Source organism: Erpetoichthys calabaricus, chromosome 1 (genome assembly GCF_900747795.2).
Source record: "Erpetoichthys calabaricus chromosome 1, fErpCal1.3, whole genome shotgun sequence".
NCBI lineage: Eukaryota > Metazoa > Chordata > Cladistia > Polypteriformes > Polypteridae > Erpetoichthys > Erpetoichthys calabaricus.
The window spans coordinates 27,368,694-27,388,626 of NC_041394.2; the positions used below are offsets into that span (position 1 = coordinate 27,368,694).

The 19,933-nt window shown below is 38.6% G+C and overlaps 1 protein-coding gene across 10 annotated transcripts in view; it reads left to right on the plus strand.

The window, feature by feature from the left end:
- The window catches only part of LOC114647909 (ryanodine receptor 1-like), a 387,179-nt gene that overhangs the window by 20,079 nt on the left and 347,167 nt on the right, over positions 1-19,933 (plus strand). For all 10 annotated transcript variants that reach the window (XM_051932424.1, XM_051932426.1, XM_051932430.1 and 7 more), the window contains exon 2: positions 13,649-13,768. In XM_051932424.1, coding sequence (XP_051788384.1) covers positions 13,649-13,768 — 120 coding nt within the window. The remainder of the gene's footprint in view (positions 1-13,648; positions 13,769-19,933) is intronic.

Consider the following 19,933-nt stretch of genomic DNA (forward strand, 5'->3'; position numbering starts at 1 on the left):
GTGTCAGACACAGATACAGTCCTGAAGACCTTGGCCGACTAGCTGTCCACACCCTCTTGGGCATTCTGTAGTAGAGTCCTTCCTGGGTTGTCCAATCTGATGAGAGAATCTTTCCCTCCGATGATTCCAGTGTTCCCAGTGTCTGAGATGACTTTTCCATAGGCAGGAGAGCAGCTTGACAGTGGAGCAGTGGCAACAGGGGCTTCATCAAGATTCTGAAAAGCAAAACAGAATAGAGAAGGTTTAGTAAAGATTTATAAATATTGTATAATATAAAACATGACATATTTCACTAGACTGAATCAGGATAGTGCTTACTGCAGTGAGAGTAATCAAGTTGACTTGTAACGGTTTGTGCATTTGCTCATTTTCTAACCAATATATAAAGTTCAGGGCCATGTGTGGGACCTCTCACACATCTAAAGTTATGAATATGGAACTGTGGGATGTGACAGGATTGGCAGTGCTAACAACAGCAACATCAAGCAAACTTTGAGGCAAGATTCAAACAAGGTGGATATATGGCTTGTCTACACTGGCGGTGATACGAGTTCCTCCATTTGTTAATACCAAAATAAAATTTAGTGTTTCATCACTTTAAAGGATAGGTACATTTCCCTATTAATACAACATGTATTGTGTTTACAGAGATACTGTATGTAATTGCTAAACCTTACAGTAACTAAGACAAGCAAAACAGCATACTTCATTGCTAAATACGATCTTATAGATATTGAATTCATGTGATTCGTCAGACCAGGCCACCTTTACAAAATGCTCCATGGTCCAATTCTGGCATTCATTTGTACATTGTAGTCAATTTTGGATGTGGGCACTGGTCAGCATTGGACAGTCTAACTAATTATGGCTATGAAGCTCCATGACACCTTTCTCTCATTGCCAACATTAACTTTTTAAGCAATTTGTGCTACAGTAGCTCTTCTGTGGTATCAGACTGGATAGGCTAGACTTCACTCCCCATGTGCATCAGTGAAACTTGGATGGCTATGACCCCATTTCTGGTTCACAGGTTGTTCTTCCTTTCACCACTTTTGGTAGGTTCTAACCACTACATAGTAGGAACACCCCACAAGGCCCGCAGTTTTGGAGATGCTCTGTTGTGGAGCCATCACAATTTGGCCCCTGTCAGAGCTGCTCAAAACCTTACACTTGATGATTTTTCCTGCTTCCAACACATCACCTTCAACAACTAACGATTCACTTGCTGTCTGATGTATCCCATCACTTGAGAGGTGCCATTGTAATGAGATAATTAATACTAGTCAATGTAATTATGAAGACAGAGGATGTAAATATGGTAAAGCATAAAAGAGCAATAGTGATTTGCAATGAACGAACAAACTAGTTCTTTTGTTCTTGTTTTGACCTTTGAACGAGCGTACTGGTGACATTAAAGAACAAATCTTATTGAGGCATGCACAGTATGTGTTACGCTTTATATTGCATTCCATGACAGTCTGGAGCTATCATGTAAACTACAGGGGGTCCTCGGGTTACAACGTCTCGACATACGACATTTCGAGTTTACAACGCTCACTCCCATAAAAACTTAAAAAAATTGAGACGTGAGAAGGAATAAAGGTAAGGATTTTTTTACACTCATTTTTTTTGTTACTACAGTACAGTGTACAGTACAGTATATCCTTTGTGTATATCTAGTTGTGTATTTATGTTCTAGATTATGATTTTGCAAATGTGTTAGGATAGGTAAGTGACTTAGGCTAGGGAGTGTTTCGACTTACACCAAAATTCGGGTTATATCACTGTTGTAGGAACGGAACTGTGTCGTAACCTGAGGACCCCCTGCACGTTTAAATGGCTGCTGTCTTCGATATATAGCCTATCAGTAAGCTGTTTCAGTAACACGGTCATGATGACAACTAGCCAGTGACTGACTTGAGAGATGACACCAAGTACCTCCCATTAATTGCTTCACTCTGACTGAGTGACAATGACTGTCGGATGAAATTTGATTTATTGTTAGAATTTAATAAAGAAGATTATTATTATCATGTGTGATTGTATAATTGTTTTTTTTTTTTCATTTATTATTGAAATTTTATATTCAATAAAGAGGATTATTATATTACTAGCAAAATACTCGCGCTTTGCAGCGGCGAAGTACTGCTTTAAAATTTTTATTAAGAAGAAAAGTAAACCTTTTTAAACTGAGGGAAAATATACCAATAATTATTTGTTAAGGATCTCTTTGTATACCACGTTGTCAGTTCGCCCCTCCGGTTGTAATATGACCAAGCTGTGCTGTTACTCTTGAGCATGCAACGTATAGTTGGCCATGTGAAAAGCAATCTTGCCTCAAATCAATGCCAACCTTTTGTAGGGTCTGTCCCTGAGACTTATTAATTGTCATTGCGAAAGCAGAGCCTTACTGGAAATTGGAGGCGTTTGAATTGAAATGGGTTTCATTGATAACTTCGCATCCAGCTTTTGAGAGTTTAAACATTCATAAACATCACAGTGTCCACTACTCAAATCATCACCTGTGAATCTAAGATGTTTAAGAGGCATTGGCGGTTGTCCAAAGGTGTAAAATATTTGGCCATTTCGGTACACTTGAAAGCGACAACTAAACAATTCAGCGGCAGCCATCAACTCACATGCAGAACCATAGGTGAAGGGCTTAAGCATTTCACTCTTATAGTGCTCCTGTGTAGTATAATTATCTCCTGTACCGTCATCAGTCCACACCTTGAACCTGTCCCAGTCATTCAATACATAAGACACAATGTTCTTCTGGATATCAAGAGTGAGCCTGATATGGCCATGCAATATATAACACAGAGAATGGAAAAGGCAGGCGCCATCTCCAGGCATGGAAACCACTCGGTAAGTGACAGTTCTTTGATCGACGGTGATCACCTCGATAGACATGTTAACGGGGGTACGGTTGGAACGATAAAGGAAATGGGTACCTGAACAATGTAAACTAAGTCTAAAATACCTACACAATAACTATAATCGTAATAAACGAACAATAAAACAGCGGAGAAGCCGTGGATTAAATAAAAAAGCTGCAGTTATCAGCAGGGAGACGTGAATACCGTGGCGAAGCAAGGAAGGGAATGAAGAGACCGGAGCGACGGCCGGCCTTATATAGGCAGGCAGCCAACTATGTGGAAGGCGTGGGGATGGGAGACCCAACGCCGCCTCACACGGCGACCAAGCTGCAGGCTATGGACGTATATATGTACGTAAGTAGGATTCAGTTAGCATTGGGAGCCCGCATACTAAATTTCTTGAAGATGGGCCCATAAGTAACAAAGATCGTTGGAAAGTTCAACATGGCGGCCAACAGTGGCATCATACCACCAAAATAAGTATGTACATCGGTTTCGGTTAGCGCAGGGAAGCCGCCTACCAAATTTCGCGAAGATGGGGCCATAAATAATAAAGTTTAACATGGTGGACGTTGTCGACCGTTATGACTGTTACATGTAGAATTTCGAAATGAAACCTGCTTTACTTTTGTAAGTAAGCTGTAAGGAATGAGCCTGCCAAATTTCAGCCTTCTACCTACACGGGAAGTTGGAGAATTAGTGATGAGTGAGTCAGTGAGGGCTTTGCCTTTTATTAGTATAGACTAGCAAAATACCCGCGCTTCGCAGCGGAGAAGTAGTGTGTTAAAGAGGTTATGAAAAAGAAAAGGAAACATTTTAAAAATAACGTAACATGATTGTCAATGTAATTGTGTTGTCATTGTTATGAGTGTTGCTGTCTTTTATATACAGTGGTGTGAAAAACTATTTGCCCCCTTCCTGATTTCTTATTCTTTTGCATGTTTGTCACACAAAATGTTTCTGATCATCAAACACATTTAACCATTAGTCAAATATAACACAAGTAAACACAAAATGCAGTTTGTAAATGGTGGTTTTTATTATTTAGGGAGAAAAAAAAATCCAAACCTACATGGCCCTGTGTGAAAAAGTAATTGCCCCCTGAACCTAATAACTGGTTGGGCCACCCTTAGCAGCAATAACTGCAATCAAGCGTTTGCGATAACTTGCAATGAGTCTTTTACAGCGCTCTGGAGGAATTTTGGCCCACTCATCTTTGCAAAATTGTTGTAATTCAGCTTTATTTGAGGGTTTTCTAGCATGAACCGCCTTTTTAAGGTCATGCCATAGCATCTCAATTGGATTCAGGTCAGGACTTTGACTAGGCCACTCCAAAGTCTTCATTTTGTTTTTCTTCAGCCATTCAGAGGTGGATTTGCTGGTGTGTTTTGGGTCATTGTCCTGTTGCAGCACCCAAGATCGCTTCAGCTTGAGTTGACGAACAGATGGCCGGACATTCTCCTTCAGGATTTTTTGGTAGACAGTAGAATTCATGGTTCCATCTATCACAGCAAGCCTTCCAGGTCCTGAAGCAGCAAAACAACCCCAGACCATCACACTACCACCACCATATTTTACTGTTGGTATGATGTTCTTTTTCTGAAATGCTGTGTTCCTTTTACGCCAGATGTAACGGGACATTTGCCTTCCAAAAAGTTCAACTTTTGTCTCATCAGTCCACAAGGTATTTTCCCAAAAGTCTTGGCAATCATTGAGATGTTTCTTAGCAAAATTGAGACGAGCCCTAATGTTCTTTTTGCTTAACAGTGGTTTGCGTCTTGGACATCTGCCATGCAGGCCGTTTTTGCCCAGTCTCTTTCTTATGGTGGAGTCGTGAACACTGACCTTAATTGAGGCAAGTGAGGCCTGTAGTTCTTTAGACGTTGTCCTGGGGTCTTTTGTGACCTCTCGGATGAGTCGTCTCTGCGCTCCTGGGGTAATTTTGGTCGGCCGGCCACTCCTGGGAAGGTTCACCACTGTTCCATGTTTTTGCCATTTGTGGATAATGGCTCTCACTGTGGTTCGCTGGAGTCCCAAAGCTTTAGAAATGGCTTTATAACCTTTACCAGACTGATAGATCTCAATTACTTCTGTTCTCATTTGTTCCTGAATTTCTTTGGATCTTGGTATGATGTCTAGCTTTTGAGGTGCTTTTGGTCTACTTCTCTGTGTCAGGCAGCTCCTATTTAAGTGATTTCTTGATTGAAACAGGTGTGGCAGTAATCAGGCCTGGGGGTGGCTACGGAAATTGAACTCGGGTGTGATACACCACAGTTAGGTTATTTTTTAACAAGGGGGCAATTACTTTTTCACACAGGGCCATGTAGGTTTGGATTTTTTTTCTCCCTAAATAATAAAAACCATCATTTAAAAACTGCATTTTGTGTTTACTTGTGTTATATTTGACTAATGGTTAAATGTGTTTGATGATCAGAAACATTTTGTGTGACAAACATGCAAAAGAATAAGAAATCAGGAAGGGGGCAAATAGTTTTTCACACCACTGTACATACATACATAGATTGACACATATATATATACATATCTACATATATATATATGTAATTGTGTTGTCATTGTTATGAGTGTTGCTGTCATATATATATATATATATATATATATATATATATATATATATATATATATATATATATATATATATATATATAGCAAAATACCCGCGCTTCGCAGCGGAGAAGTAGTGTGTTAAAGAGGTTATGTAACCATATATACATAAACATATATACATATATATACATATCTACATATACACATATCTACATATACACATCCACATATACATATACAAATGTACATATCTACATATATATATATATATATATATATAGATATAAATATAGACATACATATATACATACATACATTCACATATATATATATATATATATATATATATATATATATACATATCTACTTATTCGCTCCTGTATTTAGGATATAGCAGGTTGGATAATGGACGGATGGACATTTGTATGCATAGCCCCATTTGCCCGTTTTCGTTTTTTTTCTTTCTTCAGTAATATTTCAGCAAACCCGGAGCTTGTCAGTTCAAATCCTGGTACTGACACCACTGTGTGACCCTGAGGAAGTCACTTCACCTGCCTGTTCTGCAAAAAACAAAAGTAATGTAAGAAATTGTACTTCAGATGTTGCAAGTTGCTGGAATAAAGGCATAAGTAAAATAAATAAATATGTATTATACACATAGGAACTATTAATTTATTTTCAGTTAAGTCATCTGCAGCAAACCTTTATAAATGAGGGTTTCTCCTTTTTAGATAGTGCAAACTGTTTCTTCTTCATTGATGTTTTCTCTTGGAGAGCTTTTTTCATTTCATTGAAAATTAAAGCAGCAGCTGCCAAATTATGTAGCTTTCTTATTAATTTTTCAACATTGTGTAAAATAAATTTATAAAGTAACATAAAAGGTTTAAATACTGGTTATCCTTTTACACTAAAATATTACTAAAGAGATACAAAAAAAGTAAAATGGATATGTTCTTTTTCTTTAAGGAGATTAAATATTACTGAAGAAAGAAAAAAAAATAATAAAACAGCCAAATGGGGCTATGCATACGAACTTAAAAGGTTTAAATAAAACAGAAATATATATTTTATTTTTACTTGCTTAACTTGTGGAGGGTGTATCCTGTAGCAAAGCCCTAACTTTTTTCGTGAAAGCCCGTTTTAGTCAATAAGTCTTAAAAAAAGGTGTAAAGATATTGACAATAAGCTAAGCAAACCCAGGAAGACATGGAATCGTTTAAATCAAGTATCATTACATCTTCCTTTCTTAAAGAGAAGTAAGGCAGTACTTACAAGCTTACATATTTATATATAGACATACATACATATATATATATATATATATATATATATATATATATATATATATATATATAGATATATATATATATATATATATATATATATATATATATATATATATATATATATATATATATATATATATATCCGAAGCTGTGCAAGCACACTCTTGAGAATGCAACGTATAGTTGTACAGAAGAAAAGCAATCTTGCCTCAAATGAATGGCAACCTTTTGTAGGTGTATGAACTTAATTTAAACTTTAGGTTTACACGGTGCTTTCTTTCTGAAGTACCTGCACTCATGAATATGTCTGTATGTGTCAGTCGGTCAAATCTACGCGCTTCGCACCGTTAAATTTTTATTAAGAAGAAAAGAAAACCTTTTTAAATTGAGGGAAAATATACTAATAACAGTTTGTTAAGGATCTGTTTTTTTGTGAAGCTGCCTTCACTCGAGTGATCACTTCCACCTGACTTGCTGGCCAACTATAAGCGTTACCTGGTAGGTAACCACCCATACAATCAGATTGTGAATCAGACTACGAAGGCCATGAATGTAATTACCCCGATCTACATGTTGTCAAATAAACGAACCACACGCCGTGGCGCAATTTTAGGGGCTTCGCCTATAGCGCTGATGTCCGAGGTTCGATTCCTGTAAGGGAGTGAAGCGAGTGGCTGGTTACCTACCAGGTAACGCTTATGGTTGGCCAGCAAGTGAGGTAACATAAGCCACGGTGCCTTCAGTTGTGAGAAGCAGATCATAGAATGATTGAAAATACTGTAGTTTACTGTCAAATAATGCAAAGAGTACGCGACACGTCTTTCCCCCTTATTCTTGGCTCATCAGGCGTACACACTCACTGCACTCGCTTACGGTAATCGAACCTCGGACGTCAGCGCTAGAGGGGCTTCGCAGCGGTGAAGTATTGCTTTTAAATTTTAATTAAGAAGAAAAGAAAACCTTTTTAAATTAAGTCTTAAAAAGAGGTGTAAAGATATTGACAATAAGCTACACAAACCCACCAAGAAATGCAATCGTTTAAATCAAGGCGCGAGTCGAAAAACACCATCCCATAATATTAGTTAACGATTAACACATTTCTATATGTATTGTAAGCATACAATACAACTGATAATATGTTGCGCTTATTTATCTGGTGTACCGACATTTTTGCGTGTTTAACGTCTGAAATCTAACGTGGTTTGTGCCCTTCAGAATGAAAACAGTTTCCATTTACCTTTTTAATAAAAGGCGAGCTTTTAAGCCTGAGAAATCACCCCGTAAATGCACACGTTTAATTGCACATGTGTAAATATGTATCCTTACACAGTATTAAAAGACACTCAAAAATTAACGTCATTTACCTTCGTTCCCGCGTTTGTCTCGTGCTGTAAATCTCTTCCTTGTTTTTAGTTCACGTGATTACGTAGGAGGCGTGATGACGCGATACGTGACTCCGCCTCCTCCATTAGAGTATATGGACAAAAAACAGGTTCCAGTTATGACCATTACGCGTAGAATTTCAAAATGAAACCTGCCTAACTTTTGTAAGTAAGCTGTAAGGAATGAGCCTGCCAAATTTCAGCCTTCCACCTACACGGGAAGTTCGAGAATTAGTGATGAGTGAGTCAGTCAGTCAGTCAGTCAGTCAGTGAGTCAGTGAGGGCTTTGCCTTTTATTAATATGTATAGATTAGTATGATGTGTAAATTACTTATTTTGTTGCTTTCTTTTAATATGCCTTATTTTGTTTGGTGGTTAGCCACAGGGGACGCACAAACCAGCGTGTTTCTTCATGCCGGTCCCAAGCCCGGAGAAATGGGGAGGGTTACGTCAGGAAGGGCATCCATTGTAAAATCTGGTCAAATCAATATGCCGACAACAATTTTGGATGATCCGCTGTGGCAACCCCTAACAGGAGCAGCCAATAAAAGAAGAAGAAGGTTTTGTTTGGTGGTTAAAGTTTTACACTGTTATGATACTGTTTTAACTTTTAAATTAGAATATAGCTTGTTGGTTTTGAAAAGAGCAAATCAGTGATTCAAAGATTCAAATTATTTTGGTGAACTGAATGAAATGAATCAAATCACTAAAATTAATCATTTTGCACATCACTAAAGAGCAAAGAACTGACTTAAAGTCATTTCAGCTTCATGTTTGCTAAGAAATCTGTGTTTTGAGAGAGAAAGAGAGAGAGGTTGAGAGGATGCACTGATTACAGTGTACTGCTGCACCCAACACACAACAAACCACACGGATTGGGATCTGAGTGCAGCCATGCAACGGGTGACCCCTCAGCACCCCACTGAACAGTATGAGGTTTTTTACAGTGGCTGGAGTGCCAATCCTGTCACCAACCCCCGAGTTTTCCCTGCAAGATGGAGGACCTGCTTGCAGGGCTGGATGCAGATTAACGTCATACCCAGGATGGAGCCCTTGCTCAAGGCCCAATGGAATACAGTCACTTCTGGTGTTTATGGGATTCAAATTGTCAATCTTACAAATTGCTGGTGCAGATCCCTTGCCTCAGAGCCACTCTGCCCTCTTGTGTTCTGCAAAATCTGTAAAAAACTTAATTGGTATGTGAGCACACCAAAGATGTTGGTGATAGTCCAGTAACATTGTCCATGTCATTTCCTTGAGTTTCTTTCAGGCGGTCAAAATTCTTAACTGGCAGTGCATATTCCAGTGGTTCTCAGACTGTGGGGCGGGCACCCCTAGGGGGGGGGGGGGGCGTGATGATATGAAAAAAACAAAACAAGAATCGAAAATATGAAAAATACATCTATTGAAACCAAAACAAATTAACTTAAACTACATTCTGATACTAGAAAAATAAATATAGAGTTAGATAAATGTCGATAAAAGTTAAGTAGGTATAATAAAATATGCATCTATAATATATCATTAATTAAAAAAGAAAAAATTGATATTAGTGGGATCCTTTCAAAAAAACATTAGGAGGGGCACGATTAAAACTGTTATGAAAACTCAGTTCGCAAATACTTAAAGGTTCAGAAACACTGGCATATTCCAAGTCTTGAACAAAATTCTTTTGCAAAGTTCTGTATTTCTTTTGGTGACAGTGACTGACAGTATTTGATGCGGTGCAATAAAGAAAGAGCAGACTTCAAATGTTCGACAGTCACTTCATCCCATAGCCTTTGCTGCCATCTAGTGGCTGAAATCAAACAATAAGGAGCATAATTTTTGTCAACGCTTAATAGTGTTGACAACAGACTTGAAAATGTAAAGCTAGACCTTAAAGTTAGTAACAAGACTTGTTGCTATATGCATTTTAGACTAATGTAATTTTAGAGCACTCTAGTTTTCAGTGGCAGACTTTTGAGGGAGGGAACTCTGGGGTTGAACCATTATTCTAAGGGAACCATAACTTTACTTAAATTTGAATAGGGATTATACAGGAAAAGGAAGTAGTTTAAGAGAATGTGATAGGTGTATAGAGAGCATCAAAAGGCATGTGAACAGCATCTGAGGTTATGAATGATACAGTATATATAGAGAGGGACGGAGCATGCAATGCCAAACCTTAGAATAATACTTGATAGCCAAAAGAGCACAGCATGCCATGTGTTATATTCAAAACAAAGAAGGCCTGATCCATTTCAATTATCTATTTTGAGCAAGAGAACGAGAAATAGAGAAAAGGAGAGAGGGAGGAAAAATATTTAAAATATTTTCAGAAGGTAAGATAAAACTATGCACCATTTTGCCCCTCAGTTGCATGAAGATATGCAGTGTGCAGTTGTTAAAAGCAACAGGGGTTCCCACTTGAAGTCCAAATCGCATCAAAGCAATAATTAGGGCTCCCCATGAAGCTTGTGGTTTCGTGAAGTCTACAGAATGGTTGCCTTTCCCAAAAAAAAAAAATTACTGATTTTCAAGCAAAAATTTGGGGTGTGCTTGAGAAACTAAGAGGACAGGAGTACAGGTACCAAACATCCAGAAATGTTAATTCTATACCACTTTAAAATTTGAATTTCTTGGTACTTTTCCCATACACATCCTGGAACTACTCTATTAATTCCTTTCATCATTTTAAACACTTTAATCATGTTACCTCTTAATCTGCTTTTGCTTAAAGTTAATCTTCCTTTGCACAATATATATAGAGTATAATAATATGTATTATATACCGTATATAAACACACAATTACATTATATAGTATAACAGAGGAATTATGTCCAACCACCCATCCATTATCCAACCTTCTATATCCTAACTACAGGGTCACGGGGGTCTGCTGGAGCCAATCCCAGCCAACACAGGGTGCATGGCAGGAAACAAACCCCAGGCAGAGTGCCAGCCCACCGCAGGGCACACACACACACACACACACATTAGGGACAATTTCGAATCACCAATGCACCTAACCTGCATGTCTTTGGACTGTGAGAGGAAACCGGAGCAGCCAGAGGAAACCCACTCAGAACATGCAAACTCCATGCAGGGTGGACCCGGGAAGCGAACCAGGGACTCCTTACCGTGAGGCAGCAGCGCTACCCACTGTGCCGCCGGAATTATGTCTATCTATTATAATAAAAAAATCTTGAGTGAAGACATGATTGTCTCGGAGAGACACTTTGAAGTCCCACGAGACTTCTTGCACTTCACGTCCTACTTACAAACAATTTCTCGGAGACACTTTAATGTACCACGAGACAAGGAAGTGAGACAAAAGGACAGCTGCTGTGCAGGCTTTTAAATGATCGTCTTGCAGCGCGACATGCAGATCACGCAGCATGGTAGCAGCAGCTGCTGTTCAGGCTTTTAAATGATCGATGAGCAGCATGGCACAAGCAGCAGCAGCAGCGAAGTGAGCAGGGGGACTTAGAAAATAGCTGCTACAAAGGGTAATTAGTGTTCACTGAGAGTAGTGCAGTTGAGCTTTGAGATTACATCAAAGTCAGTTTTAGAAGATGTCAGGTGTTTTACAGGATTATGTGGTGTAATTCATTCCATGTGTCTATGGTTCTCTGCATGAAAAAAAAATATTCCAAATTTCATGTCATTTTTATAACCTGCTTAATCAAGACCAGGGTCTTGGAGCCTATCCAAGTTAGCATAGGGCACAAGGCAAGAACAAACCCGGGACAGGACACCAGTCCATCACAGGGTGAACACACATACACACAAACACACACACATACACACACGCCAAGGCCAATTTAGCATTGCAAATTCACCAAGCCTGCATGTCTTTGGACAGCTGGATGAAACCCATACAGACACAGGGAGAACATGCCAACTCAATTCGGGGAAGACCTTGGACTGGAACTCTGTTCTCCTTACTGAGTGGCAGCAGCACTACCAGTGTAACACTGTGCCACTATAACATTACCCTTCACAAGTTTCCAGTTGTGTACCAGTGTTTTTGTCTAACTCGTTTTAAAGTAACAGCCTGGAACTGCTAATTCCTTTCATCATTTTAAACACTTTAATCATGTCATCTCTTAATTTGCTTTTGCGTAAACTTAAGATGTCAGGTGTTTTACAGGATTATGTGAAGTAGATAGCTGTGATCGGTATTGTGGGTTGTTCCAAACACTGAACCTGTTAGAGTTAGTGTGGTGATGTGTGTGACTGTGCTCTGTTATGAACTGTTATGTTCATTCCTGTTCTGGGGACATTGCTTTTGGGACATTCTCTCGATGGCCCTGTGCCTATCATATAGACAAAGGATTGATGGATGTCTGGAAGTGGTAGCTTCATATTTGTGGCAGACTTTTGAGTGTTTCAATAACCACCAGAAAGGCAAGTACAGACAAATCAATTAAGAGCTGTTGAGAGTTTTGTGCTTGTTCTATTTCAGTACAATAGTAGCAGTATTGCAAACAGTTTATGCTGGAAAACAGTTGAAGAGAGAATTATCAAGGTAGTATTGTAATTGTTTTTTCTGATCCAGCAGTCATATTGGCAAATATAATTAAAATTAAATCTGTAAACTTACAATAGAAATGAGACACACTGTGAAAAGAAAAGAACAGAATATATTATTCCTCTACGTTTGTTGAGCTTCTGTATACATGTGTTCTTCTAATTTTATCATTAACTGCTGATTATGTGGCTGCTATATAATTAATATAGTGGTTGTTAGTAAAAGAGCATGATTATTACTAGAATGCCAATTGAAATTGTGTTTTTAAATCTTTAATTAGTTCAATAGCATGCATGTCATGCTCCCTTTCTTGACTTTTCCTAAATTATCTTCTGACTTGTTAGTGTCTTTGTGGACTAGAAATTTCAAATTTGGACACACTGCTCCAGAAGCCTTTCTGACACTAGTAGCTGCCCCATGATTTCTGGTCTTTCATATGGTGTACTCTCTGCTGCTTGTTGCTTTTCTGTAGGAAAGGTTTCTTAGCTGCAACATGCCCTTAAAGAACATATCTTTTAAGATGTTTAGCACAGTTGAACAATGTATTTTGGTGCCAGATGATTAGGGCAGATACTGAGCAAACTATTTATTTGATTTCCTTCTGTCTCTTGAGAATGTATCCTATAGGTACAGAACTGTGCATCAGATGTAGATTGCTTTTTGTTTTTTCTGTTATGTTTCCTTTCTTCATCTTGCCTAGATTCTTCAAATTCCAATAGGACAAATTAAGCATTGCGTATTGAAAATCCAATGTCTTTTTATTGAGCAGTGTGACTTAGTGGTCAATGCATCTGCAGTTTAAACTATAAGGCTGTCTGTTTGCTCCTAACTTATTGATTTATTCTGGGTTAATTATTAAACTGCCTGGTAAACACTAAAAATAGACTAAGTAGGTTTGATAGTATAATTGAAATGTTATATAAACAATTGTATTATAACTGTAATTGTAAAGCATGTTACAATGTTTTTCAGTAGCGAGGATTCTTTATTCAGACTTGTGATCTTTCCCTTACCAGGACGATGAGGTTGTACTACAATGCACAGCATCCATCCTTAAAGACCAGATCAAGCTGTGCCTGGCTGCAGAAGGCTTTGGAAACCGCCTCTGCTTTCTGGAATCCACTTCCAATGCTCAGGTTAGTGATGCTTTATGCCTCTTTAGGTGTCTCTCTTGTGGTGACTACCTTATTCACCCTTAACTTTCTACATTTTGATTCCACAGTTGATTTCAAAGCATAACCGATTTTAGCCAGATGGCAGCAAGCAGTTGATCTGTTCTTTCATCAACAGTTTTTATTAGAGATAAGTGAATATCAATTTTTTAAAGCAGAATTGGTACAGAAAGGAGGCAGAGCCACTTTTTGTTTATATTCATCCTAAGGTTTGAATCCATCCATTTTCCAACCCGCTGAATCTGAACACAGGGTCATGGGGGTCTGCTGGAGCCAATCCCAGCCAACACAGGGCAGGAACCAATCCCGGGCAGGGTGCCAACCCACTGCAGGACACACACAAACACACCCAAGGGCCAATTTAGAATCACCAATCCACCTAACCAGCATGTCTTTGGGAGGAAACCCACGCAGACACGGGGAGAACATGCAAACTTCACGCAGGGAGGACCCGGGAAGCGAACCCGGGTCCCCAGGTCTCCCAACTGCGAGGCAGCAGCGCTACCCACTGTGCCACCGTGCCGCCTCCTGAGGTTTGAATGAAATCTAAATTCTACAAAATATAAAATATCTTGCACAATGAAACATTAATTGCTGATGTCACATATAGTGTGATTAATTTCAAAAGAATGGTCTGCTCATTCAGTGCTCTCTAGTAAGATGGTGAGCTCAATTATCATTATACAAATATGTATACAGTATCTGTGGTAGTGGCTTGCAGAGCACTGTGAAGCTAAATTGCGTTTTACTAAAATGTGACTTTCTGCACGGAAATCTCTGCACTGTATTCACTTTGGAATAAAGACAAGAATTATAACGAGTCGGGGCACCAGAAGTGACCCTGTATAACTGATGAGAAAAAAAAATAAAAATGATAAACATGAAAGTTTGTGAAGTGTCTTCACAGACATGAGTCTCTCATTTGACCGATGATAAATGGAAGTGGAGCCAGTTAGGTGTCAGAACAGGCAAAAACTGTGGGTTCAGGAGATTCGAAACTGGAAATGATGTCAGCAGTCTTCATCCGTCAGTCTTCCACTCTGCAGAGGGACAAAGAAGAGAGTTAGTTAGAGACAGCGCCGACCTCTGACTTGGAGTGATACTACCATCGGATGAGCCCTGAAGTTGTCCCCCAAGTACACATGTGTGACACCACTAACATTCCCTTGTTAGCAGATGGAAGCATTTCCAGCAGCTTAGGAGACAATGCACTCTTATAGACCGTCTTTTATTTGAACAGCTTGATCCTGTCATTTAGTTTGTCACTTTCACTTGGTGAAAGATGCACAATCAACACCAAAGGTGATCAGAGTAGTAAAAATGTTAAAAGAATGTTTTTTTTTTTTAATGTGCTATAATACAACATTAAAAAAGTAATTGTTCTCAGTAGAGAAGCACTGTTTCAAAACAAAATGAATTCTTCTGTTCTTCATTGTGAATTAGGTAATGGCTGCATCCAGTACTTTTTCTTTTTGATTCAGCTTCAAATTAAGTACTTTCACTAATTAAAAGATACGATTCCCTGTGACCGCTGTCAGACTATCAGGCAGCATTTGCACTTTGACAACAAAGATACCTGTGTAGAGCGTAAGAAAACGACAGATTTGCTGTGATGTCAGACTTCTGGCAGCATTTTGTTCAGAACTGTGTTTTGATTTACAGCCCAGGGCAACATGTTACTGTTGATAAGCAACTGGTTCCAACTAAGGTCTGTTATCCTTTTTTGCAATACATCTCAACCAAGCCTAACAAATCTGGCATAAAGTTAGTTTTGGATTGAGGCAGATTTGGAGGCAAAGTACATGTGCAATGCCACTCCTTATTTAGGAAAAGATCCCATTCGTAACACGCGAGAAAGACTTTCCGAGACTGTGGTCATAAAGCTGATGGAGCCATTTCTGGACAAAGGCTGAACTGTCGACAACAAACAACTTCTGCATATCACTTTCGCTCTAACAGACTGCTGCACCGCAACACAACTCTACTTGGCACCATAAATAAAGTTGGACTGGAACTTACACCTGCAGCTAAAGTCACTTCAGTGTGTGTTTAGATCTGGAAGTGCAATGCTGAAGGTGTATGCGCCCAAAAAGTAGAAGTCTGTCTGCATTCTCAGTACCATGCACCATAACGTAGAGACTGGGCAAGATCACAAAACAAATTGTTCAAATGACAACTCATGTTCAGATGACATAGCGTTTTCAAATAATGACATTTTCATGCATGGATATGTGTGTGCATGCGCGACAGAGAGCAAGACAGGCAGAGACAGATTTGATGTCATTCAAGTGGTTACTGGAATATAAAATAAACACGTTTGCAAATGTATAATGAAACAAGTGTGCTTTTATTTAAGAATAAAACTAAATAAAAAAATTAAAGTGACAACAAGATACCAAGAAGACATGATTCACCAGCATTTGCGTGTCTGCTTAAATCCCTTCAGAGATTTCTTTTACAAGTAGCAAAAATTAGGTTTTACAGACTCAAATCAATTATATATTTTTTATTAAATAATAGTAATAATAATAGCAGCTCACTACTCAAAAAGGTAAATGCATGAAGGACCTGAGATCGAACCCACAACCTCTTGCATTATGAAGCAGCAGTTCTTCCCTCTGCATCAGCGAAGTGGACATGTCTATATTGTGTCGATTGATATTTGGGCTTTGGTTTCTACAGTTGACAGCAACATGTAAATTGAACAGTTTCTTTTACTTCAGTTATATTCTTCAATACCTTTTGTGAAAATGTTTATTTGATATTTGGAGTTCAGTCTTCACACATTATGCACTTCACATCAACATTTTCTTATAGTTACTGTAACATGAAAATAGTTTCTGCTTTAGTTATGTGTTCAGCATTTCTTGCCACGCGTTTCCTGTCATCCTACATTTACAGAGATTGTTGTAGACATGGAACAAATATGAAATGTATGTATTCCAAATAACGATATATTCCTTACCCTATACAACTACAGGCACCTCACTCCCAGATAAAGTGACTTCAGCTCTGAGAATTTTGCGTCTGACTTCTACTGCCTCGGTGGGGGATGGGATAGCAGGCTGCTTGTGCTGATTGACATATTTGCAAAACAAAGTCGCTGATGAGGAGATGCAAGGGAATTTAAGGTGGCCTGGCATTATAAATATTTTCGTAGGCTTCAGGGATTCTAGTGTTAACAGTTTTCGGCCTATCACTCACTTACCTTTTCTGTCAAAGGTTCTTAAGCATGTTGTAGCCTCCCAACTCATTAATTACTTAACTTCTAATAATTTGATGGAATCCTTTCAGTTTTGCTTTAGATCAGCTGTGAAACTGCTCTGCTTTGGGTAACTGATGATTTGTTTATGGCAGCAGATTCTGGACAAACCAGCATATTAATTCTTTTAGACCTCAGTGCAGCATTTGGCACTGTCAGACATGGCATTCTATTGTTCAGAATGGAACATGCTGGATATCGCTGGTACTGCCCTCAAGTGGTTTAAGTACAATCTAACTGATAGACAAGAGTTTGTTAGTCTTGGCAACAGCAGGTCCAGCTCAGAACCAGTTGACACAAGGAGTCCCTCAGGGCTCTGGCCTCTGCTCTCAGGTATCTATATGCTTCCCCTTGACCATATTTTCTGTAGCTATGGACTGGGTTATCATTTTATGCAGATGATACACAACTCTATTTCAGTGTTAGAAGCACAACTTCATCAGAGCTTTCTCAGCTCAAAGCCAGGAACCTTGTCCATGTTTTTATCACATCCTGCATCAATTATTTCATACTGGCAGATGCTTCTTCTAAACTTATATCATAGCTCCAGTTGAGTCAAAACTCTGCTGTAAGAGTTCTTACATGAGCCAGCAACAGTGAGCATATAACACCCATTGTGCTTTGCCTTCAATGGCTTCATGTGTCTTACAGGACTGAATATAAAATTCTATGCACGTGCATAGATGGTCTACCCTCCATCTTACTTTAGCAGGGAGAATTAACATTGTCAAGATGAATATCCTCCCTAAGCTTCTGTTCCTATTTCAAAACATCCCCTTATACATTAACAAATCTTTTTTTTAAGAAATTAGATTCAATCATAACCTCATTTATTTGGAATTCAAAAAACCCACGCATTCAAAAGGCAACCCTACAAGCTAAATCAGAAAGCGGCATGGCTCTACCCAATTTTCAATTTTATTAATGGGTGGCAAACATACAAGCTATAAAAACCTGGACTTTGACACAAATAGATGAACACACACTAGCTTGGTCTGTAATAGAAATGAAATCCTGCAGTACTTCTTTATATTCTTTACTTTGTACTCCAGTAAATACAACATATCATCAATATACTAACAACCCAATTGTTCTTCATTTACTCAGAATATGGAACCAATGTAGGAAGCACTTCAAGTTAGAGAATATTTTATCTGTGGCGCCTCTAGATGATAACCACCTTAAACTTACATAGTTTTTAATGTTTGGAAAACTAGTGGGATTAAATCATTTAGAGATTTGTATATAAATAATGTCTTTGTATCCTATGAACAATTACACTCCAAATTTTGTCTCCCATCAACACAATTTTTCCACTATCTCCAAATTAGAAACATTGCTAAACGAAATCTGCCCAATTTTCCTCACCTCCCACCTATTTCTATTCCAGAAGAAATATTGATCAGTCTAGGGGACTCAGACAGTATTTCTATAATATGTTAAAACATTTTAAATTCCCTTCCTTTTAACACTAGAATTCCTGAAGCCTATGAGAAAACTCGTAATCCCAGCCCACCTTAAATTCCTTTGCACCTCTCCATCAGCATCTTTTGTTTTGTTAATGTGTCGATCAGCACAAGTAGCCAGCAGGCTGCTGTCTCATCTCCCCTACTGACAGAGCTCAACTCGGGCAAAAAGCTTTCCCAGCTCAAGCCTTGTTTATATCGGTGTGAAGTGCCTGGAGTTGTATAGGGTAAATAATATATAATTATTTGAAACACATGCAGTTCATGTGTGTTCCGTGTCTACAATGATCTGTGTAAGTCTAGGATGACAGGAAATGTGAGAAATGCAAGAAATGTTGAACACATACCTAAAACACAAACGTTTTTCATATTTTAGTACCAATAACAAAATTTTGATATGAAGTAGTATAATGTGTAAAGACTGAAGTCCAAATATCAAATAAACACTTTCACAAAAGGTACATGTATAACAAAACAATTGCACTTTTATTCAGGAGTACAGTGCACCCCCAAAATTCGCGGGGGTTGCATTCCTACAGCATCCGCGAATTGTGAAAAACCGCAAATTTTGGATGTGGTTTAAAAAAAAATGGCTGTTTTTATAGTTTAAACCCTAAATATGCCCCCTAAATACTTTAATTTAATTTCAAACTCAGCTTAATACATTACCTTAAAAAAGAATGTATAGGTAAACCTGTATACTGTACTGCTATGTCTCCCGCAGGGATAGAATGTAAAATACCGATGTTACCACTATATGTACTGTAATTCACGCAAACACATTTTCATTGTCAGAAGCCTTAGAAGGTGCAGGACGTTTCGGCGGCACCTTGGAGCTTTAACCCTTAAACTGCTACATACGTGGGGGTTAATGCATCCCTGGACGCCAAATACTTTTTTGCTGCACTTTAAGTAAACGTCACAATTCACAAAGAAAAAGTGAAATTTTAATAGAACACATTTTTTTCATGCAAAGAGCATCACAATTACTGCAACACTGATCATTTAACACACTGCTAATGAACTGTAAAAACTATTTAAAAAACTACTGGAACAATATGTACAAGATGCAACTGACGCCATAGATGAAATTAAGAAATTCACTGAGCCAACTGAGCTTGAACTGGCAGCACGCAAGCACACAGAGGTAAACGCTGGTGCTGGCAGGCTAGTGCAGTGGCTCAATCCCAGAGACAGTGAGGCTGCAAGGTGTCACACTTGGGTCACAGAATTGCACAGAAACAAAGTAGATTGTAGAGACAGGAACTTTATTCAAACACTTCAGACAAACATGTCTCTTTCAAAAGTAAAACGAGCTCAGTGTGCAGTTAGTTATCGATTAAAAGAATAGGCAAACATCCTAGGGGAGCACAGCAGGAGCGGGGCCCGCAACAGGAGCAA